Consider the following 25,200-nt stretch of genomic DNA (forward strand, 5'->3'; position numbering starts at 1 on the left):
ATGCACTCTACTGTAAGTCGCTCTGGATAAGAGCGTCTGCTAAACGACTAAAATGTATTGTTATATGATTAATTCTGTAATGTATTGATTGTTGCTGCTGCCTTAGCCAGGTCTCCCTTGAAAAAGAGACTGGGTCTCAATGGGCTTTTCCTGGTTAAAGGTTAAATAACATTTTTACAAAATAGTAAAACCCCAAAATAATAGGTTTTAGATGAGGCAGGTGAACCTGCAACCACAGAACTTCAATAACACTTGAAATTAGATATTCTCTAAGCATTACAGGGACGCTAAGTGGCATTTGAATGTTTCTTGGATAGTCAAGACAGCTAACTTAGCATTCCTATCAAGTTAACTTAGCTAACTAATGTTACACAAAGTGACAGTAAGCAAGTCTAAACACAGAACACCCCATGTTATGTAATGTCAATCATATTGTGCTACCTGTCAGTTCATTGATAGTTAGCTTATATCAATACAGTTTTCTGTTCCCAAAACTGAAATCTGTTATAAACAGCGTGTACTTTACTCTTTGCCAACGTTTTTTTTTTAAATGGTGTTCAGCTGTGTAAGGGCGGAAATGTGCAAATACATGCTCATACGCGCCAATAGGATCTCGCTGGCTCGTGCTTGGCTCTGCCCATCTCGCTTGTTCTGCCCACTATCTTGGGTTTGTTATTATTAACATCTTTTGAAGTATTCCCGAGGGAGCTTTTGCGCCCCTAGCGGCAAGATACCTTCTCGCGTCAACGACTGTTCCCAAATTGTTGACGTGGTGCGGTTCGCTACCGGACGTGAAGGATGGCCGACCAGAGCAGGCAAATTAAACTCGCCGCAGCCAAGAAAAAGGTACACATTTGAATTCCCCATTTCACAGCGAATATAACAGTTTTTTCAAACGTTACTCTGTTCTGGATTCGAGTTGTCAGTAGTTTCAAGTTTTCACGAACCCATGTGATGTTGACATTCCACGTCCTCGGACCGGTCTGCAGTCGCCCAAACCAACTCGCATCCTCCTGCTGTGGCTGTTAGTGCGCACGAAATACCGAGGCTTAGCTTGGGCCTATAATCGTAGCATTAAGTAGCAAGAGTATGCGGACAATTTATACCCGGCAGGGACTTGTAAACTTTGCTATGGCGTTGCTCCCTAGGTACAAACCTTCTGTAGTTTTATCAACCCAATTGACCAGTTTACGTTTGCTCATGTTAGCGAGCAATAGTGATTTAGCTAACGTTAGCTAACTATCAATGAACTGACAGGTAGCACATAGCCAGTTGGCACAAGATGATTGATGCTAGCCAGCTAGCTAACACAATATTACACATAATGGGGTGTTCTTTGTTTCGACTTTCTTACTGTCACTTTGTGTAACGTTAGTTAGCTAGCTCCGTTATAACTTGCTAGGAATGCTAGCTGTCCGACAGTCCAAGACACATTCAAATGTCGCTTAGCATGCCTGCCAGTGTCACTAACGTTATATGGTTAATGAAATGGCCTGTCAAACTAAAGTTAATGTTACCATGGCTAAGTAAAATGTTTGCTTAGTTATATCTATTTAGTCATGTTTGACAGGAATCAATGTGTCAGTGAAGAGTAACGTGACAGGTAGTTTGACAGCAGACGCTTCCTCTCCCTGTCTCTGTTTTGTCACTCAGTAGCTAGCTACCTAGAAATACTGTATATAGATAGCTAATCAAATCAAGCTATTTTGTTTGAAGAACAGTTGTCTTGCTCAAGTAATTTGCGCCGCCTACTATCTCTTTCGACATGGTGATAACCACATACTGTTGTTGAGATCCAACTCAGGAATTTGAGATGGCATTCGTATCTCTGTGAAGGAGGTTTTCTAATTTGTCTCATGACAGCTGTCACAGCACAATCTTGTGCAGGCGGGCACAAGTTCTACAAGTAAACGTTTAAAAACAAACCCACTTGTGCAAGGGGAGATGTTTTCTCATTTCACATTTAAAAACTAAAAAGTACCGTCCTCAACCTTCAGCTATTGCAGCAATTGGTTATGCTATAAGATCTTGTTGGACAGTTTTGGATCTTTCTAAATAGTCATTCCATTGTCACCCACACCAGTGATGCCATACCAGGAATAACTGCTCATACTGTAGTCTAATCATATGGGATCTTTCTGACTATTCACACTATTGTAAGCCACACCAAGGCTCCCTGTACTTTCTATGCAATATAATTATTCTGCTGATGTGCTTAGCCTAGCAAACATGTGAGTTCCAGACAGTTGAGAGCTCTCATTGTCCTCTTCCCCTCCTCTCTTGTGCCGGGCAGCTGAAGGAGTTTCAGCAGAAGAGTTCTCCTGCCAGTGGAGGAGGGGGTGGAAATGGAGGAGGAGGAGGACCAGGTGCCAAGAAGAAGAGGAAGGGAGGGAGCCAACCAGACACACCCTCGGCTGACCTACACTCTCCAGACAATGTGAGTCACCCAGCTGCATGCCCGCTGTATGTGTGTGATGACTGAGTACTCTTCATGCACACTACTACACTGCTTCTTTGCAAGATTTGACTTCACGGCATTTGCATTTCAATAACAAAGTGAAATGTTGCAAGAAAGCAGTCTGATGATACTAATGCTCTGGAATCACATTTAATGTTCCAGCTTACTTATGTAAATAACTTATTTCTGTTTTTTATTTTTAATAAATTAGATTTGTTTAATAACCTGTTTTCACTTTGTCATTATGGGGTATTGTGTGTAGATTGAGCATCAATTTTAGAGTAAGGCTGTAACCTAACAAAATGTGGAAAAAGTCAAGGGGTCTGAATACTTTCCGAATGCACTGTAGTTCCTGGATCTTTTTTGCAGTATTTGTTTGCTTTAACTTCTGCCCTAGCCTTCCCATGGTGAAACCAGTTTTTCTGGCATCGGTATAGACTTTGCTCCCATCTAGCCAGTCACGATGACAGTAATTTTCATGGAGGAACATTATCACAGAATCAAATATTTTCTATACCTCCAGAGACGGAACTGATTGTGATGAGTCAGTCGCTAACATTGTCTGGCAATGAAGCTGCAGGTTGTGGGCTTTCAAATCTTTCTCTTCCAATGCCCTTCCTCCCTCCCTCATTAGCTCATTCACTGTCCCTCTCTCTCTCACCCTTCCATTCCCCTCCCATAGATTCAGAGAGTTCTGAAAGTTCGTAGTCAGACCAATGGATTAGCTCTGCCTCCCTTTGGCAACAGCCAGGTGAGCTTATCTCCCTCCTGCCTTCTTTTTCTCTCCCTCTCTCTGTCTCACTCTTCCCCACTATCTCTTGTTTTGTCCTTTTTGTTCATTTACACCTGTCTCTTGCCCTCTACTTACCTCACTTGATCTCCCTCTCTGTGTATCGGTCCCATTCCCTCCCTACTATCTCTGTCCCTCTGTTGTTTTTGCTCCTCTCCTGCACGCTATTCCCTATGGTCACTGGTTGCTCATCGTAGCCCTTTCTCTACAGTGAGAGAAGTGCTTGGTATTTATTTTGCCATTTGTTGATTTATTATGAATATGCTAGGATAAAGCCTAGCTAACCGTTTTTAGTTTCTTCTGATTTGGGTCAGTCCATCAGGGGCGTGATGTTGATTTGGTAGTATCTGTGGGTTTGCATGTTTATAACTTCTTGACCTGATGTTTCTTTGGTTTAATTACCATGCTGGCATGTCTCCATCAGTGAAAACAAGATGTGTGTGATTGTCCACCCATGTGTTGTGATTGTGCTGCCTGACTGTACCTTGTTTTGTAGGTTAGAATGGTGTGGACATGTGAATGTTTCCTTTGTATATTTCCAAATTGCTTCAACCAAAATCTCTGGATGAGTACTGAAAAGTGATGTCTGTGTGTATTGTGGCCTCAGGCCCACGTTGATGGGGAGGTGAGAAGGTCCCCTGTCACCCAGCTACTGGAGGACCCAAACGGAGAGGACGGCCGCAGCTCCCCTGGTTCTAACCCTGCTAGCTCTATGTCTGCTACTAACCCTGAGTGTGTCAGCCACGCCCACAACACTGACATGCAGCAGGTGTGTCCCTCCCTCCCACCGTCTTCTATCTGTCTCCATCTCTCTCTTACTGTTGCAAGGTATACTGAAACTTCTGTACTCTTTCAATACTAGAACCTGAAAAACAGTTCAGTCCTAGAATTTTTACATTCAGTACTTCTGTCAAATGTGTTTCACATCATCTACTGATTTTAAATGAGAATCAACTCTGTCTATTAGCGCAGCCGATGTCCCCTTATCGCGCCATGCCAGTGCCACTTCCTCATTTCTAGCCTGTCCTGAGGAACTACTGCATTCACTGGGAGTCTGGGCTGCATTATCGCTCGCTGAACAGAAGTTAACACATTTGAATAATGCAACACGGCATGCATAAATGTTGAAACAACTGTTAATTACTGTTTGCAAAGCAATGTCCATTACAGGCTAGAACACCTTCCAATGCAAGAAGATACCGGTAGCTTTCCTTGCTAGTTTACAGCTGAAGCAAACATCAACTCACTCTCATAGTACCTTGTATGTGATAATATGCAAACCATAGCACAAAATTTTGCTTTTCAAAGCTGATTATCACCAAAAACTTTCTTCGTTCACTCTATCTCGCCTGACTCATGTCTCTCCCAGTCAAGATCATCTTTGCGCAAGCCTCAAAGTGTGTGAGTGAATGTCGTGGGTCTTAAAGAGACAGCGCACACTTTATATAAGAAAAGATTGCTTCTTCTGCGCAAATGTTGTTGATCCGTAAAGTAAGTCCCAAATTGTTTTTCATCTGTAGCCCCACGAATTCAGCCAAAACAAGCAATAACTCAATGCATGCACACACTCCAATTGAATATGCATTCACCTGTATTGAGTATCTTGATACGAAATCTGGTATCAAAGTCAAAATTCTGGTGTCGTGACCACCTCTCTCCACTCATTAATGAGTAGTCATTATTAACCGTGTACAAGGATGGATTGGTCTAACTTGTGTTCATTGTGTCTGAATACGTTTGGCCTGGTATGTCGCTTGCTTTGATGTTTTTTTGTTTCACTCAGAGCAATTTCCTCTCTCTCTCCTCTCTGCCACAGAACTGCACCCCTGACGCCAACGGCAATGAAAACCATGCAGATGAGAATAGGTGGGTCACCAAGTCATCTTACACACACTCAGTTCCTCTTCAGAATGTTCCCCCTGGTCCTCACTGCCCCTTCTCTACCCTTCACAGCCCTGCCCCCCCCCCCCCCTCGCCTTCAGCTGTTGACCACACACACACACACACACACACAGAATAAGTAGCACAGTTATGAAGGCTGGCAGAGCAGTTTATCACATTGAATGCTCCATTACTCAATAAGACTGGTGTGTTACTGTAACATTGGGCTAATGTGTGTGTGTGTGTGTGTGTGTGTGTGTGTGTGTGTGTGTGTGTGTGTGTGTGTGTGTGTGTGTGTGTGTGTGTGTGTGTGTGTGTGTGTGTGTGTGTGTGTGTGTGTGTGTGTGTGTGTGTGTGTGTGTGTGTGACCAGACCCATTTCATCCACAGAGAGCCTGCGGCAGCTCTCCCAGCAGCTCAACGGACTGCTCTCTGCGGTATGCGTGTACTTTATGGCCACAAAAAGGAGAAATTAGGCTTATAAACTGCAGTCGACGCACTGAGACGTGCACGTTGGCTAAGTGCAAGCCCCTCCCAATGATACACTATCTTACTTGGTTTGGATATTTGCTTGCTCCTGGTTTAGTGTGTTGCATAATCAGGAGTGCTATTTGTGATGCTCTCATTGGCTCTGAGAAGCTTGCTTTATTGTGGTTTGACTTATCTTGTTGTTTCTTTCCTGTCTATTCTAGTCATCCACCACCTATGTAAATGGAGACAGTGCTCCCTCACCTGCCAATGAAAAAGAACTGGAGGTAAGTGACACCTCACCACACCACACGTTGCCCCCTTATCATGGCCAATACACAGGGAAAAGCACTATAAAATGCAATCATTTTTTGTCTTGAACAGACAAACCCAGTCCCATTCTATCCCCATTTGAAGTTGCCCCTTGTTAAGCCTCATGCCTAGTGAATCAGCCTCAGTACATGATGTTCACTCCCATCCGTGTGTCCAATGTGTCTCCATACACACACCAGAGAAATCTTGTGGTGTGTGTGTAGCCCCAGGTTATGTAGAGGTGTTCTGTCCCCTCCTCTCCTCTCTCACAATCCCTCCGTTCTTGCTCTCCGTGCAGGAATGTGACTGGCCTTGGCCATACAGCTCACATGACCCCTCTGCCTGTTCCGGCGCTGCGTCCAGGCTCGGGTTACACACACACACAGGCACACACAGCAAGTGATAGACTTGACTAATGACTATAACTTAGATTGTGTTGCACAGCTGAGACAACAATGCAATCTGAAAGATCGTCACAGTCAGAACAGAACAAATTAAATGCTGTCCGGGCAGCCCTACTGTACCTTTCCCAGGCCCTGCATACATACACAGTTTAGTGCAGAGGAACGCTATTTCTCCTTCTCATGTCATATCTCTCTCCTGTGTAATAGCCCTCAGACTGTTAGATTACCTTGCAGTTTGATGCAGTCTATATAGAGAATGGACTCTCTCTTTTAGTAAATAAAATTCAGTCATCTTTCCAAACCCTTGATTGGAGCTGGCTATAGGTGTTACATGTTGTAGTGACTACTAGTTTGTAACTTGTTAAATTGGCTGATATCACGTTAGGAACTTTGATGTTCCCTGGTGTAGTTCATGTTATGTAGACATCTGGAGTAACTGAGGTCATGTGAGAACACTGTCTGTTACATTACACACTCCAGTCTGTACATGTATTACTGAATATTCTGCTAGCTACCTCTGCCCCTGTCCTCACTGTATTACCTCACTGACTACTAGTAGGACCAAATACCTGCTGCCATCATTTTTGTTGGATGTTCACATTTTACATCCCTGAAGGAGAACGAGAGAGTCTTATTTACTTTAACTTTAATGAATTATTGTTTGTATTTCCACCTCCCATCTGTTTTTCATTTATTTCACTTCAATTCACTCCCTTCCTCTTTTTATTGTTGTTGTATGTTCATACATCAGAGTCGAAACCAGGAGCTGGCAACCGCACTGGACTCCAGCAACCTAACAAACTCTCAGCTCAGTACCAAGCTAGACCTGCTGGTAAGAGTGTGTGTGCGCGCATGCTTGGGTGTTGGGCGTTCTGCAAATAACCCCTCACAGCCCCCATAGCAAGACTCATACCACACCAAGTACACTGACTGGCCACAGATTGACTAGCATGTAATGAATGACGTAACACTTAACACGTTGGCTAAACCGCAGCTGTGCTGAGTGGCAGCACAGTCAGTCAGTTGATCAAGTCATGCATGGTTTTGTTTATTCACCTCACACATTTCATTGCACTGCACTGTTCTCATTGGTAACCACTAAGCTTTGACATGCTCACCATGATCTCGACAATGAATGAAATGAGGGAATGTTTTTGTCAGTCGTTAATAATAGACCAACTGCACTGATATTGCTTCTGGAGCTAGCTTGCTAACGGCTAACCCGACTGACTAGGCTAGTAAGCGTCTGTGCTGCTTTGTAAATGGGAGGTGCTCAATAGGTATTTGACTCCTGAAGAGTGAAAGGAGATGACTTGTTGTTTGGTTGAATGACTGACTTAGTATAGATGGTGGTGGTTTGTGGATGGTGCTGATGTCACTGATTGTCCTCTGTCCTGTTTGTCTGACAGACCAAGAAATCTCAGGAGCTCACAGATCAGCTGCAAAAGGTGAGCATAAATATACTGAAAAAAAGATCAACGCAGCATGTAAAGTTTTAATGCCATGTTTCATGAGCTGAAATAAAAGATCCCAAAAATGTTCCATATGCACAAATATCTTATTTCTCTCAAATGTTTGTTTTCATCCCAGTTAGTGAGAATTTCTACTTTGCCAAGATAATCCATCCACCTGACAGGTGTGGCATATCAAGAAGCAGATTAAACAGCATGATCATTATACAGGTGCATCTTGTGCTGGGGACAAAATAAAGTCCACTCTAAATTGTGGAGTTTTGTCACACAATGCCACAGATGTCTCAAGTTTTGAGACAGCGTGCAATTGGCATGCTGACTGCAGGAATGTCCACCAGAGCTGTTGCCAGAGAATGTAATGTTCATTACTCTACCATTTGCCACCTCCAACTTCGTTTTAGAGAATTTGGTAGTACATCCAACCTCCCACACAACTGCAGACCACCTGTAACCGCGTCAGCCCAGGACCTCCACATCCGGCTTCTTCACCTGCGGGATTGTTTGAGACCATGAACCCGGACAGCTGATGAAACTGTGGGTTTGCACAACCAAATAATTTCTGCACAAACTGTCAGAAACCTTCTCAGGGAAGCTCATCTGCATCCTCACCAGGGTCTTGATCTGACTTCAGTTCGGCGTTTTAACCAACTTCAGTGGACAAATGCTCACCTTCGATGGCCACTGGCACGCTGGAGAAGTGTGCTCTTCACAGATTAATTCTGATTTCAACTGTATCCGGCAAATGGTAGACTGCGTGTATGGCGTTGTGTGGGCAAGAAGTTGGCTGACGTCAACGTTGTGAACAGAGTGCCCCATGGTGGGGTTATGGTATGGGCAGACATAAGCTATGGACAATGAACACAATTGAATTTTATCGATGGCAATTTGAATTCACAGAGATACCGTGATGAGATCCTGAGGCCCATTTTCATGCCATTCATCCGCCGCCATCACCTCATGTTTCAGTATGATAATGCACTGCCCCATGCTGCAAGGATCTGTACACAATTCCTGGAAGCTACAAATGTACCAGTTCTTCCATGGCCTGCATACTCACCAGACATGTCACCCATTTGAGCATGTTTGGGATGCTCTGGGTGGACATGTACGACAGCGTGTTCCAGTGCCCGCCAATATTCAGCAACTTTGCACAGCTATTGAAGAGGAGTGGGACAACATTCCACAGGCCACAATCAACAGCCTGATCAACTCTATGCCAAAGGAGTTGTCTCGCTGCATGCGGCAAATTGTGGTCACACCAGATACTGACTAGTTTTCTGATCCACGCCCCTACTTTTTTTTTAAGGTATCTGTGTATTCCCAGTCATGTAAAATCCATAGGTTAGGGCCTAATTTATTTATTTCAATTGATTGATTTCCATATATGAACTGTAACTCAGTAAAATCTTTGAAATTGTTTTATTTTGCGTTTATTCTTCAGTGTAAAAAGTCTATCTTTCTCTCCTCAGTGGATGAATGCAATATGTTTGTGTGCTTTCTTTGATCAGGAGCGAAAGGAGTTTGAACTGAAATGTGTGAGGGAGCAAGGAGCCATGCGAGAACAATTACAGGTACACACACACACACACACCAGTGGAGGCTGCTGAGGAGAGGACGGCTCATGATAATGGCTGAGCGAATGGAATGGCATCAAACGCATAAACCATGTGTTTGATGTATTTGATACCATTCCGCTCCAGCTATTAACACGAGCCCGTTCTCCCCAATTAAGATGCCACCGACCTCCTGTGACACACACGAAGAAGAAAGTGGTCCTCTGACCACTTCTCTTCATCCATTTGAAGACCTTTAAAAGCAATTCTCTCATTTCACTCTGCATTTCCAGATATGTGCTATGCATCTGTCTTAAGAGCCCCGGCACCATGTGTTGCCTATTTACCCAGGGATGCACGCACTGACACACAGAACAAAATATGTTCTCGTCATTCCAAGTGAAACAAAGCTTTGATTTGATAAATGACGGGGATGATGCAGTGCAATGACACCAATTTAATGATTCTATGTAAGGTTATCTGTTTATTTAAAGATTGTATCTGCTTGTCTCTGTCCATCCTCTTCTCTAGGTCCACATCCAGACCATCGGCATCCTGGTGTCGGAGAAATCAGAGCTGCAGACCGCACTGTCATACACGCAGCAGGCTGCCCGCCAGAAAACAGGTGAGTGTGTGTTTACCCTGTGTGAGACTGAGGATGTATGTGTATGTGAACGCTCTCAGTAATGTGGTGTGTTTTCAGGGGAGGCTGGTGAGAGTTGATGTGCGCAATATGAATGTGTGTAAAAGTCTATTTGAATTGGTGCTCAGTAAGCTGCTGATGTGTGTTTTCAGGAGAAGCTGAGGAGCTGAGTAACCGTCTCCAGGCCACCAAACAGAGAGTCTCTGAGCTGGAGAGAACCCTGTCCTCCGTCTCCACACAACAGAAACAGTTTGACAAGGTAACTTAAACACACACAGAGAGAGAGAAACTGTTTGAGAAGGTAATTTACATTATCACACGCAAACACACCGGACTGATTCTGATACAGTTACTTGAATGCCGTGAGCGATGAGTATCGATTTGAGCTTTGCGGTAATGTGTTACATATGATTGATTTTTTTGTTCTCTTGTGCAGCATAACAAAGAGCTAGAGAGAGAGAGAGACAACCTGAGGCTAGAGGTGTACAGACTAAAGTAAGTCTTACCTGCAGTATGCTTCCATTCTACTAAATGACTGGCCTTTTATCATATTTCCTTGTTTGCTTTGTGGACTAGGTAGGAAAAGGAATCTAGTGGAAACCACACAGTGTGTGTGTGTGATACAGGAAGAGAGATGCGTGTCATCTATGAGTAGGTTAGGCAATTCAGAGGCTGTGTGTGTACGTTCCAACCTGACCCTCCTATATCTCTCCGTCCCTGTGCAGTAGTGTGAGTGAGGAGAGGAGGCAGCAGAGTTCAGAGCTGTCAGAGCAGCTCAAGCTGAGGGTGAGTGAGAACAGCGCTATGAGACTGGACCTGGATGAACTGCGCAAGAGACTGGAGATGGCTGACGTCATGCTGCAACAGGTAGACACACACACACACACTCCAGACACACCGTCATTATCATCATTTGTTTTGCAGTTGTTCAATTCTCTTTGTTTTTTTATTCCTAGTTTTCCAGTCAGTCAGGGCCTCCCAGTGCCAACCAGCAGATGCACTTACTACTGGAGGAGAAATTACAGATTGAGGCGCACACTGCTCAGGTAGGGGTGTGTGCATGCGAGCGCATTGTGTGGGATGAATTCACCTAGAACTGATTCAAGATGACCACACATTTATAATCAAATTTGTTGGTTGCTTATAATTGTCCTATTTGAATTGGAACTGTGTTTTTATCCCAACTCGCCCTGAGACACCCTCAGAGTGTGGTCAGGGTCTGCCATTATCAACAGCGACCCTGGAGCAATTGCGATGAAGTGCCTTGCTCAAGGGCACATTGCCAGATATTTCACTGTTGTGACTCTGGGATTCGAACTAGCAACCTTTCAGTTACTGGCCCAACGCTCTAACCGCCATTTACAAACGGGTGTATGTCTATCTTTAATGTTTTAGCGCCTTGCCATTGTGTTAATGGTCTTTTGGTATTATCTATAGTTAATGGAGTCGGTGGCCCAGCTGCAGACAGAGAGAGACCGCTACGCTGAGCAGATCCAGGAGGAGGGACGAGTATGGAAGGACAAGACAGACCAGCTGCTCTGTCAGGTACACCACCCCATTAGCAGAACCTATAGAGCTGGCATAGCCTCTGAACGGAATGCTAGAAATACTTAGTTGATTGGCGTGTGTGTGTCCTGTGCAGGTGACACTAGTAGCAGAGGAGCGAGACAGGAGCATCAGTCAGATCCAGGAGCTAGAAGCCCACATCACAGACCTGAAGCACGCTGCAGGTGAGACACACAGCTACCCTCCTTTTTTTGCACATCAGTGGTTCTCAGAAGAGCTTTCTACCAAAGACGAGCTTACTGTGTTCGTCCTGTCAATGATTATCATGAACAGATTTGTATTGCCATAAGGAAAGTACAATGTACTGTTGGTGAAAGGAGAAAAATGTTCTCAGAAAGGGAGATGAACAGATTGTTTTCTCCTCCCCAGCCCTTTTGTCCCATGAGAGAGAGGCCCAGGTAGATCCCCAGCCCTCAGGGCCCTCAGAGAGTGAACTGGCCCTCCAGGAAGCCCTCAGCAGCCTACAGCAGGAGAGAGACTCTCTCAACACACAGTTCCAGGCCCAGGTGATAACCTCCCCCTCTCTCACACACACACACACACACACACACACACACACACACTACCAGTGAATAATAACACGCATTGTGTATATCACATTCTGAACACTCCCTGTCTCATCAAGACCTTGACTAATAAGATGCATTATGGTTTGTGTTGGTGCCGGCCTGGAACCAAATCCTGGACGCCATTCCTTGTTAAAGAGTCTCATAAGCAAAAACGAACTGTTCTTCCCCTTCCCTTCCTTTGCCATAGCTACGTGACAACGAGCAGCTGAGTCGTATGTGCTCGGAGCAGGAGTCCCGTCTCTCGGAGCTGGAGCGCCATGCGGAGCGCGGGGCCGAGGATGCAGAGGACCGCAGGCGCATGCTGGAGGACGTACAGAGTGACAAGGCCACCATCAGCCGCGCCCTGGCCCAGAACCGCACCCTTAAAGACCAGCTGGCTGAGCTGCAGAACGGCTTCGTCAAACTGGTATGGACAAATATTACCTATTTACTGTCCTGTTGACTTATTTGAAGTATTCGCTAATCTGCCTAAGTTTGATTGGTGATTAAAGAAATGGGTGGAACTGGAAACATTGTTTTTACTCATCCAGCCACATTCAAAACACACACATTTACATTTTACATTTACAGTTTAGGCATTTAGCAGACACTCTTATCCAGAGCGACTTAGTTCACCTTAAGGTAGCTAGGTGAGACAACCAAATAATATAATCATAGAAAGTCAAACTTTTCCTCAATAAGCTACTATCAGCAAAGTCAGTGCTAGTAAGATAAGACACGTTAGAATAACAAGGGTGTTGCCTCGTGTTGAATGTCTCTCTGCCATCCTAGACCAATGAGAACATGGAGCTCACCACTGCTCTGCAGTCAGAGCATCACGTCAAGAAGGAGCTGGGACGCAAGATGGGACAACTACAGGAGGACCTGCACAACTTCAAGGAGCAGGTAGGGACACACCAGTGGAGGCTGCTCAGGGGATGACGGCTCATAATAATGGCTGGAACAGAGCGAATGGAATGGCATCAAACACATGGAAACCATGGATGTTTCTCTATGCATACTACTGTGCTCCACACTCTCATGCTCCAAGTGCATTCTCCGAGGACGTTCTCTTGAGTATGTTATTGTGAGGATGCATAATTTAATTTGAGAAGCACTCCCCCTACTGTATTACCTCACGCTGCATCTCCCCATTAATTTCTTCCAGCCAGGACAATGGCAAAAATAGAGACGAAAGACTGCATTCTGTAAGGCTGCATGATGCGACTAATGATGATTTGAAAAAAGCCGCTTGGAAGGCATGAGCTCGGCTTAGTTTTTTGCTCAGGCTGTACACACTTCATGAGTCTGTCATTCACAATTTAACGGCGGCATCCCCTTTGTGTGGCCGTAATGCAACCTAAAAAAGGTCTATGCTTTTTGTGGCCGTGGTGCCCTTTTCCCTGAGTGCCGCACGCTCCTAAGCACCTCACTCACATGGCTCTCCATCACGTGATCGGGTCTTTCTCACAGCCTACCAAGACAGACACATAGGTGACGCAACTGCACGCATCCTTATCCAATTCCGAGGTGCATGTTGGTAGAACAGTAGTAGGCCTAACGAACAGCAAAATCACTAGCCTATGTCAGTCTACTATCCCCCATAGTACAAAAGTTGACCTATTCTGTGTGAGAAATAAATATTCCAAACATAGTCTGGGACAGTTGTGGGATGCGATGGATATCAAATGAATCCAACCACTATCATCAAAAAAACTTGTTTTTGCACAATGTGGCTGACGCAAAAAACAACAGCTTTAAATTCTAATAAACAATTTGGCCTATTTCTTCACATTATAAGCACAGCAATGCGCACACATGCCAGTAGGCTATAAGCGCAAATGCTCCATTAGCGGAAAAACACCATTATCAAAAGTGACTGCAAATGCGATTTATGCATGTAATGTTTTTATTATAAAGGTGCATTTTTATGGTGTAAATTATTTTCCCCAAACTTGAAACTCACACGCTGCTTATGTATACCACTTAGGCTCTACACCCCTTCTAAAGCGGATTAATTTGCTTAATTTTAAGAAGTTGTTTGGCCACTTTAGTTGTGATACAAACCTTATCAAAACATATAGGGCTATGGGTTAGGCTACATGAGATGTGCAACTATGATTTGAAAAACTCGCAAAAAGAAGCCATTGTTTCTTTCCCTTATGCTGGGCATAATTCACAAGTGATCATTCACAAATAATAGGCTAATATTGTCTCCCATCAAACTATTCTTGATTTAATCTCGTCTTTACATATAATAAATTAGTTTTGATTTAGAATGGACCATTATCATGCACCTGTCTCGAAACGGGCAGCGGGAAAAAATACATCTCATCTCTGCACTTAAATAGCGAATGGAGGACGCTTTTCCCGTGGATCATTTTCATGCCAGACAGGTAGGCTATATTCCTGTTGTAAAGATAAACAATGTGCTTAATATTAGGAAAGTTGCAAATTATAGTAGGCCTAGCAGAAAGTTGATGGGAATCCTTCCCTTTTTAATAGTGGCCATCACTCTGTCTATAGGAATGTTGCGCAACATGAAGCGTTTTATTTGATTTCTGCATTGATGTCAGAGTGTTTAGTACCAGGCAGTTAGCAAGTTTGGTAGGCTACTAATGAACATCAGCAGCATCAGAGCTGTGAGAAGCCTAATTACCGTGACTAAACGGTCACGTGGAATTTGTCTGCCTTCATGACTCGTGACTGCCGGTGTGGCGGTCACTGCAACAGCCCTAGTCTGAATACTTTCTGAATTAACTGTATGTGAATCATAATCTAGCTAGAAAAGATTACTGTAAACTAATGTTATGCAAGGTAGATGTCAATTTTTCGTGGCTAGCTAGCCAGTTGACCTTATGGACTTACCCATTCACTGAACCTTCCTTCCTTCTAGCCAGGACAATGGCAATAGAGACGAAACAAGATATACACGAAGCAAACTTTTTACTTCACATCTATCAGCTAGCTATATGTGAATCGTAATAATGTAGCTAACAAGATGGTATAACAGGCATGGGTAGCTAGCTAAAAATTCTTTGTGGCTATCTGGCTAGCTAACAGTAGTTGCTAGCCAGTTAGCGCTGACTTACTATGGGCTTACGACCTACGCACACTACAGTGGGTATTGTAGGCAGGTAACCATGCCAAAATTAACACTGCATGTATTTATCAACATATCAAGATAAAATGTTGTAGTCAGGCAACATATGAGATGTGAATAGGCAACATTTAATTACAAAGTCGGAGTGTATATTCTCTCACTTCAACTCAAATAATATCCGTTATTGATTTCAAGAAAATGACATTTTTTTTACGCGGTTGCGTCATATTTCTTTGCATACTTTCCATGGAAGCTTGCATCGATGCATGCTTCAAAATATGTACAAATGGAGTACGCATTCGAGAAGTGCCTTCTGTGCTCCGTTTCGCGTACTTTGATTTGGACTCATACTCCGACCCTCCCTTGCTCCAATTTGCATGCACGGTTGTATGCAATTTGAGAAACACCCCATGTGCTTGATATATTTCATACCATTCTACTCAATCCGCTCCAACCATTACCACGAGCCCATCCTCCCCAACAGCTGCAGGAACAACATTTGTCACACAAACACACTCACACGTGTCTGCTTCATCCCCAGTTGGAGCTGAAGTCTCTGGAGTACCAGGCGCTGCTGGAGCAGCGGGACCAGATAGTGGCCCACCTACAGCAGTACTCTGCAGGCTACACGGCCCTGGCATCAGAGCGGGAGCAGCTCCACAGACAGTACCTGCAGCAGAGCCAGCTGATGGACCAGCTGCAGCATGACGAGACCCATGGAAGGGTTCAACTGGAGATGAGCCACAAACAGCTGGAGCAATACCAGGTCAGGGAACGGGACAGACACACACACACACATTCATAATGCATCGTTACTGCTGCGCTGGCTGGCTGGCCGGCTGGATTGTCACTAGTTAACACAGCAACAAAGTCAAAATAGGCTACATCGTAAAAATTAATGAAAACTAAAAATGTTAGGCGTAAGGTTAGTGGTGGGGTTAAGGTTGGTGTTGGGTTTAGAGTTAGGTTTAAAATCAGATTTTAAGAAGATCAATTGTAGAAATGGGTGGGGTTTATGACTTTGTGGCTGTGGTAACCCTCCCCCTACAGGAGAGGCTGGAGCGGTTGTCCAGAGACAACGAGCAGCTGAAGGCTGAAGTCACAGAGCTGCTCGACAGCTCAGCCCTGGCCACACCCCCCAGAGACCAGGGAGATGGAGTGGAGAGCCAACCCCTGCCAGAAAGCCCACAGAAGTCCTCCATCGCTATCCCAGAAGACTTTGAGAGCCGGGAAGAGATGGTAAGGAGAAAATAACTATCAGTGATTTTAAGTGTCCTCTAGTGTTGTTGCTCCCAAATGCTACATATGTGAGGATTTTCAAAGCATCTCTCAGATAATTGTCTCCGATTTAAAAAATTAAATAAAATAAAAATAAAAAATCCTCCCTTACGTCTCTCTCAGGAGGAGTTTGTGCGCGATGCAGTGGCGCGTGTGGAGGCAGAGAGAGATGAGGTGAGGAGCAGACTGGAGGAGGAGAGGAGACTGCACCTTGCAGCCCGTCACCAGCCTGCAGCACCCAGCATGGAGTACCAGCACCACAGTCATGACCATGAACATAACCATGACCACGGTCACAGCCACGACCACACTCACAGCCATGATGACCACAGTCACTGTAAACACACAGGTGAGAGGAGGAGAGGTGCATGCACATATTTGTGTGTGCTACGTGCATGACCAATGTTTGTTTTCTCAGAGCTCTATGCTAGTTTTGAGTGTGTTAGTGTGACCGGTATTCCCCCCCCCCCCCCCCGTTAGTCTCAGGTTCAGAGGGCGTACCAGTGGAGGTACACGAGGCACTGTGTGTTGCCATGGAGAAGCTCCAACACCGCTTCACCTCTCTGATGCAGGAGAAGGCTGACCTGAAGGAGAGGGTAGAGGAGCTGGAACACCGCTGTATACAGCTATCTGGAGAGACTGATACTATAGGTGAGACACACACTCTCCACTACCCTTTTTCTCACACACACACACACACAGTGATGCACTTACACATTCATTCCCGTAGTGTGACTGGTCTTGTCATCTCTTTCCTTCATTGTGTGTTTGTCCAGGAGAGTACATTGCCCTGTACCAGAACCAGAGAGCTGTCATGAAGCAGAAACACATGGAGAAGGAGCAGTACATCAGTATGTTGGCCCAGGACAAAGAGGAGATGAAGGTTTTATTTTATTCTTTATTTAACTAGGCAAGTCAGTTAAGAACAAATTCTTATTTACAATGACGGCCTACCAAAAGGCCTTTTGTGGGTGCTGGGATTAAAAATATACGACAAGTCACACATCACAACAAGAGACAACACTACCTAAAGAGAGACCTAAGACGACAACATAGCATGGCAGCAACACAACATGATACAAACATTATTGGGCACAGACAACAGCACAAAGGACAAGACAGTAGAGACAACAATACATCAGGCGAAGCAGCCACAACTGTCAGTAAGAGTGTCCATGATTGAGTCTTTGAATGAAGAGATGGAGATAAAACGGTCCAGTTTGAGTGTTTTTTGCAGCTTGTTCCAGTCGCTAGCTGCAGTGAACTGAAAAGAGGGCCCCAGGGATATGTATGCTTTAGGGACCTCTTACAGAATGTGACTGGCAGAACGGGTGTTGTATGTGACTGCATATCTCAGATAGGGGGGAGTGAGGCCTAAGAGGGTTTTATAAATAAGCAACAACCAGTGGGTCTTGCGATGGGTATACAGAGGAGTATAGAGTGCAGTGATGTGTCCTATAAGGAGCATTGGTGGCAAATCTGATGGTTGAATGGTAAAGAACATCTAGCTGCTCGAGAGCACCCTTACCTGCCAATCTAAAATTACATGTCTGTAATCTAGCATGGGTAGGACGGTCATATGAATCAGGGTTAGTTTGGCAGCTGGGGTGAAAGAGGAGAGATTACGATAGAGGAAACCAAGTCTAGATTTAACCTTAGCCTGCAGCTTTGATATGTGCTGAGAGAAGGACAGTGCACCGTCTAGCCATACTTCCAAGTACTTGTAAGAGGTGACTACCTCAAGCTCTAAACCCTCAGTTAAAAAGCACACTGGTGGGGAGAGGGGCATTCTTCTTACCAAACTACATGACCTTTGTTTTGGAGGATTTCAGAACAAGGTTAAGGGCAGAGAAAGCTTGTTGGACACAAAGAAAGCTTTGTTGTAGAGCGTTTAACACAAAATTTGGGGAGGGGCCAGCTGAGTAAAAGACTGTATCATCTGCATATAAATGGAGGAGAGAGCTTCCTACTGCTTGATGTAAATTGAGAAGAGCGTGGGGACTAGGATCAAGCCTTGGGGTACTCCCTTGGTGACAGGCAGTGGCTGAGACAGCAGATGTTCTGACTATACGCTGCACTCTTTGAGAGAGGTAATTAGCAAGCCAAAGACCCCTCAGAGACACCAATACTCCTTAGCTGGCCCACAAGAATGGAATGGTCTACCATCAAAATCTTTGGCCAAGTCAATAAAAATAGCAGCACAACATTGCTTAGAATCAAGGGCAATGGTGACATAATTGAGAATCTTTTAAGATTGCAGTGACACATCCATAACTTGAGCGGAAACTAGATGGCATACCAGAGAGAATACTATAGAGATCAAGAAAGCCAGTCAGTTGAGTATTGACAAGTTTTTCCAGCACTTTTGATAAACAGGGCAAAATAGAAATAGGCCTATAACAGTTAGGATCAGTTTGGTCTCCCCCTTTAAATAAAGGACGCACCATGGCTGCCTTCCAAGCAATGGGAACCTAACCAGAGAGGAGAGACGGGTTGAAAAGGTTAGAGATAGGTTGCTGCCCCTATCATCGCCAAGCCTTAAAGAAGAAAGGGTCTAAACCATCTGACCTGAATGTTTTTTTGGGGTTAAGTTTAAGGAGCCCCTTTAGCACTTCGGACTCGGTGACTGCCTGCAGGGATACACTTTGTAGTGGGGCAAGGGAAAAAGAGGGAGGAGAATCGGGGATAGTCGCATTAGAAGTAGTGGGAGATGAGAATGTTGGATGGGGAAGGAGGCATGGCAGAGTCAAATAGGAATCCTGACTTAATGACGTGATTTAAAGAGCTCTGCCATGTGCTACTTGTCAGACAACCACATCAACATTTAGGGACATGGGCAGATGTGAGGAGGACGGTTTATTCTCCAGGTCTAACCGTTTTCCAGAACTTCTTGGGGTTAGACCCACAGAGAGAGAACTGCCTGAGTATGCGTGTGCCGAGCGATTTGACAAATGGAATTCTTGAGGTGGAGTAACTCTGCCAGATCACGGTCGAACCAGGTACTGAACCGGTTTTTAATTATTCTTTTCTTTGAGTGCGTGTTTGTTAACGATACCACTGAAAATATCAAAATAGAAGGTCCAATCATCTTCGACAGAGGGGATCAAGGTGGTTCTACACCAAGTTAGAGGCCAGGTCATGAAGGATGGCTTGCTCATACATTTGTTTTGGCATGGGTCTATGACAAATCAGGACAGGTTGTTTCACTGAGCAGCCATTACAAACACAGGCTGTAAAACAGTCATCGCTAAGGTCATTAGGTAGCCTAGTGGTTAGAGCGTTGGGCCAGTAACCGAAAGGTTGCTAGATCTGGATTATTTGTAAGGAAAACATCTAGGAGAGTAGCCTTTTTCTGGGTGTTTGGAGTCATATTTTGTGGGATTGGTAATAATCTGAGAAAGATTTAGGGAGGCCCATTGCTTTAAGACTTGGTCAGGAGGTTTAAGCATGTTCCAATTCAGGTCACCTAGCAGGACAAATTCAGGCTTAGTGTAAGGGGCCAGGAAAGAGCTTAAGGCATTTAAGGTGCAGGCTGGTGCTGATGGTGGATGATAACACCCAGCAACAGTCAACAATGAGTTATTTGTAAGTGTAATGTGTAAAACCAGCAAATCAAATTGTTTGGGGACAAACTTGGTGGAGACAACCGAGCACTGAAGGTGTTCGTTGGTAATGATTGCCACTCCACCACCTTTGGAAGATCTGTCTTGCCGAAAAAGGTTAAAACCAGAAAGGTTAACATCAGTGTTCAAAACACTTTCTTAACCACGTCTCAGTAATGACCAACACATCTGGATTGGAGCTGTGAACCCACACTTTCAATTGATACATTTTAGGTAGATTATGCCGATTACGCCGATTATGGCAGGTTACATTGCAATCCACAAGGAAACTGCGTGCAGGCTGACCACCTGTTACACGAGTGCTGCGTTTAAAGGACCTTGTGGCTGCAAGGAGCCAAGGTAAATTGCTAGCTAGCATTAAACTGATTGTTTTTTATAAATCTTCACATAATCACTAGTTAACTACAGATGGTTTATGATATTACTAGGTTAACTAGATTGTCCTGCATTGCATATATTAAATTCGGTGCCTGTTCATTTATCATCGAATCACAGCCTACTTCAACTTCGCCGAACGGATGATGATTTGACAAAAGCGCATTCTCGAAAAAAGCACAATCGTTGCACAAATTGAACTAACCATGAACATCAATGCCTTCCTTAAAATCAATACACAGAAGTATATTTTTTGAAACCTGCATATTTAGTTAAAAGAAATTCATGTTAGCAGGCATTAATAACTAGGGAAATTTTGTCACTTCTCTTGTGTTCAGTGCAAGCAGAGTCAGGGTATATGCAACAGTTTGGGCCGCCTGGCTCGTTGCAAACTGAACTAATTTGCCAGAATTTTACTTAATTATGACCTAACCTTGAAGGTTGTGCAATGTAACAGCAATATATAGACTTAGGGTTGCCAACCGTTCGATAATATACGGAATGGTTCCGTATTTCACTGAAATAATAAACGTTTTGTTTTCGAAATGATAGTTTCCGGATTTGACCATATTAATGACCAAAGGCTCGTATTTCTGTATTTATTATATTATAATTAACTCTATGATTTGATATTTGATAGAGCAGTCCGACTGAGCGGTGGTCGGCAGCAGCAGGCTCGTAAGCATTCATTCAAACAGCACTTTACTGCATTTGCGAGCAGCTCTTATCAATGCTTGAAGCACAGCGCTGTTTATGACTTCAAGCCTATCAACTCCTGAGATTAGGCTGGCAATACTAAAGTGCCTATAAGAACATCCAATAGTCAAAGGTATATGAAATACAAATGGTATAGAGAGAAATAGTCGATGCGTCATAATTCCTATAATATATAATCACTATAACTACAACCTAAAACTTCTTAACTGGGAATATTGAAGACCTGGTAATATTGAACCACCTGCTTTAAATGTTCTCATGTTTTTTATTTATTTTTTATTTATTTATTTTATTTAACCTTTATTTAACCAGGTAGGCAAATTGAGAACACGTTCTCATTTACAATTGCGACCTGGCCAAGATAAAGCAAAGCAGTTCGACACATACAACAACACATAGTTACACATGGAGTAAAACAAACATATAGTCAATAATACAGTGGGAAAAAAAATAAGTCTATATACAATGTGAGCAAGTGAGGTGAGATAAGGGAGGTGAAGGCAAACAAATATATGTATAAATAAATAAAAATATAAAAGGCCATGGAGGCGAAGTGAGTACAACACAGCAAGTAAAATAAAAACTAAAAAAACACTGGAATGGTTGGTTTGCAGTGGAAGAAAGTGCAAAGTAGAGACAGAAATAATGGGGTGCAAAGGAGCAAAATAAATTAATAAATAAATACAGTAGGTAAAGAGGTAGTTGTTTGGGCTAAATTGTAGATGGGTTATGTACAGGTGCAGTAATCTATGAGCTGCTCTGACAGCCGGTGCTTAAAGCTAGTGAGGGAGATAGGTGTTTCCAGTTTCAGAGATTTTTGTAGTTCGTTCCAGTCATTGGCAGCAGAGAACTGGAAGGAGAGGCGTCCAAAGGAAGAATTGGTTTTGGGGGTGACTAGAGAGATATACCTGCTGGAGCGCGTGCTACAGGTAGGTGCTGCTATGGTGACCAGCGAGCTGAGATAAGGGGGGACTTTACCTAGCAGGGTCTTGTAGATGACCTGGAACCAGTGGGTTTGGCGACGAGTATGAAGCGAGGGCCAGCCAACGAGAGTGTACAGGTCGCAGTGGTGGGTAGTATATGGGGCTTTGGTGACAAAACGGATGGCACTGTGATAGACTGCATCCAATTTATTGAGTAGGGTTTTGGAGGCTATTTTGTAAATGACATCACCGAAGTCGAGGATTGGTAGGATGGTCAGTTTTACAAGGGTATGTTTGGCAGCATGAGTAAAGGATGCTTTGTTGCGGAATAGGAAGCCAATTCTAGATTTGACTTTGGATTGGAGATGTTTGATGTGAGTCTGGAAGGAGAGTTTACAGTGCTAACGGCAGACACCCTAGGTATTTGTAGTTGTCCACATATTCTAAGTCAGAGTCATCCAGAGTAGTGATGTTGGACAGGCGGGCAGGAGCAGGCAGCGATCGGTTGAAGAGCATGCATTTGGTTTTACTTGTATTTAAGAGCAGTTGGAGGCCACGGAAGGAGAGTTGTATGGCATTGAAGCTCGCCTGGAGGGTTGTTAACACAGTGTCAAAAGAAGGGCCAGAAGTATACAGAATAGTGTCGTCTGCGTAGAGGTGGATCAGAGAATCACCAGCAGCAAGAGCGACATCATTGATGTAAACAGAGAAGAGAGTCGGTCCAAGAATTGAACCCTGTGGCACCCCCATAGAGACTGCCAGAGGCCCGGACAACAGACCCTCCGATTTGACACACTGAACTCGATCAGAGAAGTAGTTGGTGAACCAGGCGAGGCAATCATTAGAGAAACCAAGGCTGTCGAGTCTGCCAATGAGGATGTGGTGATTGACAGAGTCAAAAGCCTTGGCCAGGTCAATGAATACGGCTGCACAGTATTGTTTCCTATCGATGGCGGTTACGATATCGTTTATGACCTTGAGCGTGGCTGAGGTGCACCCATGACCAGCTCTGAAACCAGATTGCATAGCGGAGAAGGTGTGGTGGGATTCGAAATGGTCGGTAATCTGTTTGTTGACTTGGCTTTCGAAGACCTTAGAAAGGCAGGGTAGGATAGATATAGGTCTGTAGCAGTTAGGGTCAAGGGTGTCCCCCCCTTTGAAGAGGGGGATAACCGCAGCTGCTTTCCAATCTTTGGGGATCTCAGACGACACGAAAGAGAGGTTGAAGAGGCTAGTAATAGGGGTGGCAACAATTTCAGCAGATAGTTTTAGAAAGAAAGGGTCCAGATTATCTAGCCCGGCTGATTTGTAAGGGTCCAGATTTTGCAGCTCATTTAGAACATCAGCTGACTGTATTTGGGAGAAAGAGAAATGGGGAAGGCTTGGGCGAGTAGCAGAGGGGAGGGCAGTGCTGTTGTCCGGGGTAGGGGCAGCCAGGTGGAAAGCATGGCCAGCCGTAGAAAAATGCTTATTGAAATTCTCAATTATAGTGGATTTGTCGGTGGTGACAGTGTTTCCTATCTTCAGAGCGGTTGGAAGCTGGGAGGAGGTGTTCTTATTCTCCATGGACTTTACGGTGTCCCAGAACTTTTTTGAATTTGTGTTGCAGGAAGCAAATTTCTGCTTGAAAAAGCTAGCCTTGGCTGTTCTAACTGCCTGTGTATATTGGTTTCTGGCTTCCCTGAAAAGTTGCATATCACGGGGGCTGTTCGATGCTAATGCAGAACGCCATAGGATGTTTTTCTGTTGGTTAAGGGCAGTCAGGTCAGGAGAGAACCAAGGGCTATATCTGTTCCTGGTTCTAAATTTCTTGAATGGGGCATGCTTATTCAAGATGGTGAGGAAGGCATTTTAAAAAAATGGCCAGGCATCCTCTACTGACGGGATGAGATCAATATCCTTCCAGGATACCCCGGCCAGGTCGATTAGAAAGGCCTGCTCGCTGAAGTGTTTCAGGGAGCGTTTGACAGTGATGAGTGGAGGTCGTTTGACCGCTGACCCATTACGGATGCAGGCAATGAGGCAGTGATCGCTGAGATCTTGGTTGAAAACAGCAGAGGTGTATTTGGAGGGCAAGTTTGTTAGGATGATATCTATGAGGGTACCCGTGTTTACGGAATTGGGGTGGTACCTGGTAGGTTCATTGATAATTTGTGTGAGATTGAGGGCATCAAGCTTAGATTGTAGGGTGGCTGGGGTATTGAGCATGTTCAAATTTAGGTCGCCTAGCAGCACGAGCTCTGAAGATAGATGGGGGGCAATCAGTTCACATATAGTGTCCAGAGCACAGCTGGGGGCAGAGGGTGGTCTATAGCAGGCGGCAACGGTGAGAGACTTGTTTTTAGAGAGGTGGATTTTTAAAAGTAGAAGTTCAAATTGTTTGGGAACAGACCTGGATAGTATAACAGAACTCTGCAGGCAGTCTTTGCAGTAGATTGCAACACCGCCCCCTTTGGCCGTTCTATCTTGTCTGAAAATCTTGTAATTGGGGATGAAAATGTCTGAATTTTTGGTGGTCTTTCTAAGCCAGGATTCAGACACGGCTAAAACATCCGGGTTGGCAGAGTGTGCTAAAGCAGTGAACAAAACAAACTTAGGGAGGAGGCTTCTAATGTTAACATGCATGAAGCCAAGGCTATTACGGTTACAGAAGTCATCAAAAGAGAGCGCCTGGGGAATAGGAGTGGAGCCAGGTACTGCAGGGCCTGGATTCACCTCTACATCACCAGAGGAACAGAGGAGGAGTAGGATAAGGGTACGGCTAAAAGCTATGAGAATTGGTCGCCTAGAGCAGAGAGTAAAAGGAAGTTTCTGGGGGCGATAAAATAGTTTAAAGGAATAATGTACAGACAAAGGTATGGTAGGATGTGAATACAGTGGAGGTAAACCTAGGTATTGAGTGATGATGAGAGAGATATTGTCTCTAGAAACATCATTGAAACCAGGTGATGTCATCGCATATGTGGGTGGTGGAACTGAGAGGTTGGATATGGTATAGAGAGCAGGGCTAGAATCTCTACAGTGAAATAAGCCAATAAACACTAACCAGAACAGCAATGGACAAGGCATATTTACATTAAGGAGAGG

At 44.3% G+C, this 25,200-nt stretch overlaps 1 protein-coding gene across 4 annotated transcripts in view; it reads left to right on the forward strand.

The window, feature by feature from the left end:
- Nucleotides 1-690: 690 nt before the first annotated feature.
- The window catches only part of LOC139543519 (golgin subfamily A member 2-like), a 29,629-nt gene continuing 5,119 nt past the window's right edge, over nucleotides 691-25,200 (forward strand). The window contains exons 1-25 of one of the 4 annotated variants that reach the window (XM_071349663.1): nucleotides 691-846; nucleotides 2,294-2,437; nucleotides 3,141-3,209; nucleotides 3,856-4,017; nucleotides 5,065-5,114; nucleotides 5,502-5,565; nucleotides 5,821-5,883; nucleotides 7,064-7,144; nucleotides 7,722-7,760; nucleotides 9,293-9,355; nucleotides 9,869-9,962; nucleotides 10,133-10,239; nucleotides 10,417-10,475; nucleotides 10,706-10,847; nucleotides 10,937-11,026; nucleotides 11,418-11,525; nucleotides 11,623-11,710; nucleotides 11,916-12,052; nucleotides 12,303-12,521; nucleotides 12,887-13,000; nucleotides 15,739-15,963; nucleotides 16,248-16,436; nucleotides 16,599-16,824; nucleotides 16,956-17,126; nucleotides 17,252-17,358. In XM_071349663.1, the coding sequence (XP_071205764.1) occupies nucleotides 799-846; nucleotides 2,294-2,437; nucleotides 3,141-3,209; nucleotides 3,856-4,017; nucleotides 5,065-5,114; nucleotides 5,502-5,565; nucleotides 5,821-5,883; nucleotides 7,064-7,144; nucleotides 7,722-7,760; nucleotides 9,293-9,355; nucleotides 9,869-9,962; nucleotides 10,133-10,239; nucleotides 10,417-10,475; nucleotides 10,706-10,847; nucleotides 10,937-11,026; nucleotides 11,418-11,525; nucleotides 11,623-11,710; nucleotides 11,916-12,052; nucleotides 12,303-12,521; nucleotides 12,887-13,000; nucleotides 15,739-15,963; nucleotides 16,248-16,436; nucleotides 16,599-16,824; nucleotides 16,956-17,126; nucleotides 17,252-17,358 (2,859 nt within the window). In that variant the 5' untranslated portion in view covers nucleotides 691-798. The remainder of the gene's footprint in view (nucleotides 847-2,293; nucleotides 2,438-3,140; nucleotides 3,210-3,855; nucleotides 4,018-5,064; nucleotides 5,115-5,501; nucleotides 5,566-5,820; nucleotides 5,884-7,063; nucleotides 7,145-7,721; nucleotides 7,761-9,292; nucleotides 9,356-9,868; nucleotides 9,963-10,132; nucleotides 10,240-10,416; nucleotides 10,476-10,705; nucleotides 10,848-10,936; nucleotides 11,027-11,417; nucleotides 11,526-11,622; nucleotides 11,711-11,915; nucleotides 12,053-12,302; nucleotides 12,522-12,886; nucleotides 13,001-15,738; nucleotides 15,964-16,247; nucleotides 16,437-16,598; nucleotides 16,825-16,955; nucleotides 17,127-17,251; nucleotides 17,359-25,200) is intronic. The other 3 variants (XM_071349665.1, XM_071349664.1, XM_071349666.1) reach the window with 3 other exon arrangements.

Source organism: Salvelinus alpinus, chromosome 18, assembly GCF_045679555.1.
Source record: "Salvelinus alpinus chromosome 18, SLU_Salpinus.1, whole genome shotgun sequence".
In the NCBI taxonomy this organism is placed as follows: domain Eukaryota; kingdom Metazoa; phylum Chordata; class Actinopteri; order Salmoniformes; family Salmonidae; genus Salvelinus; species Salvelinus alpinus.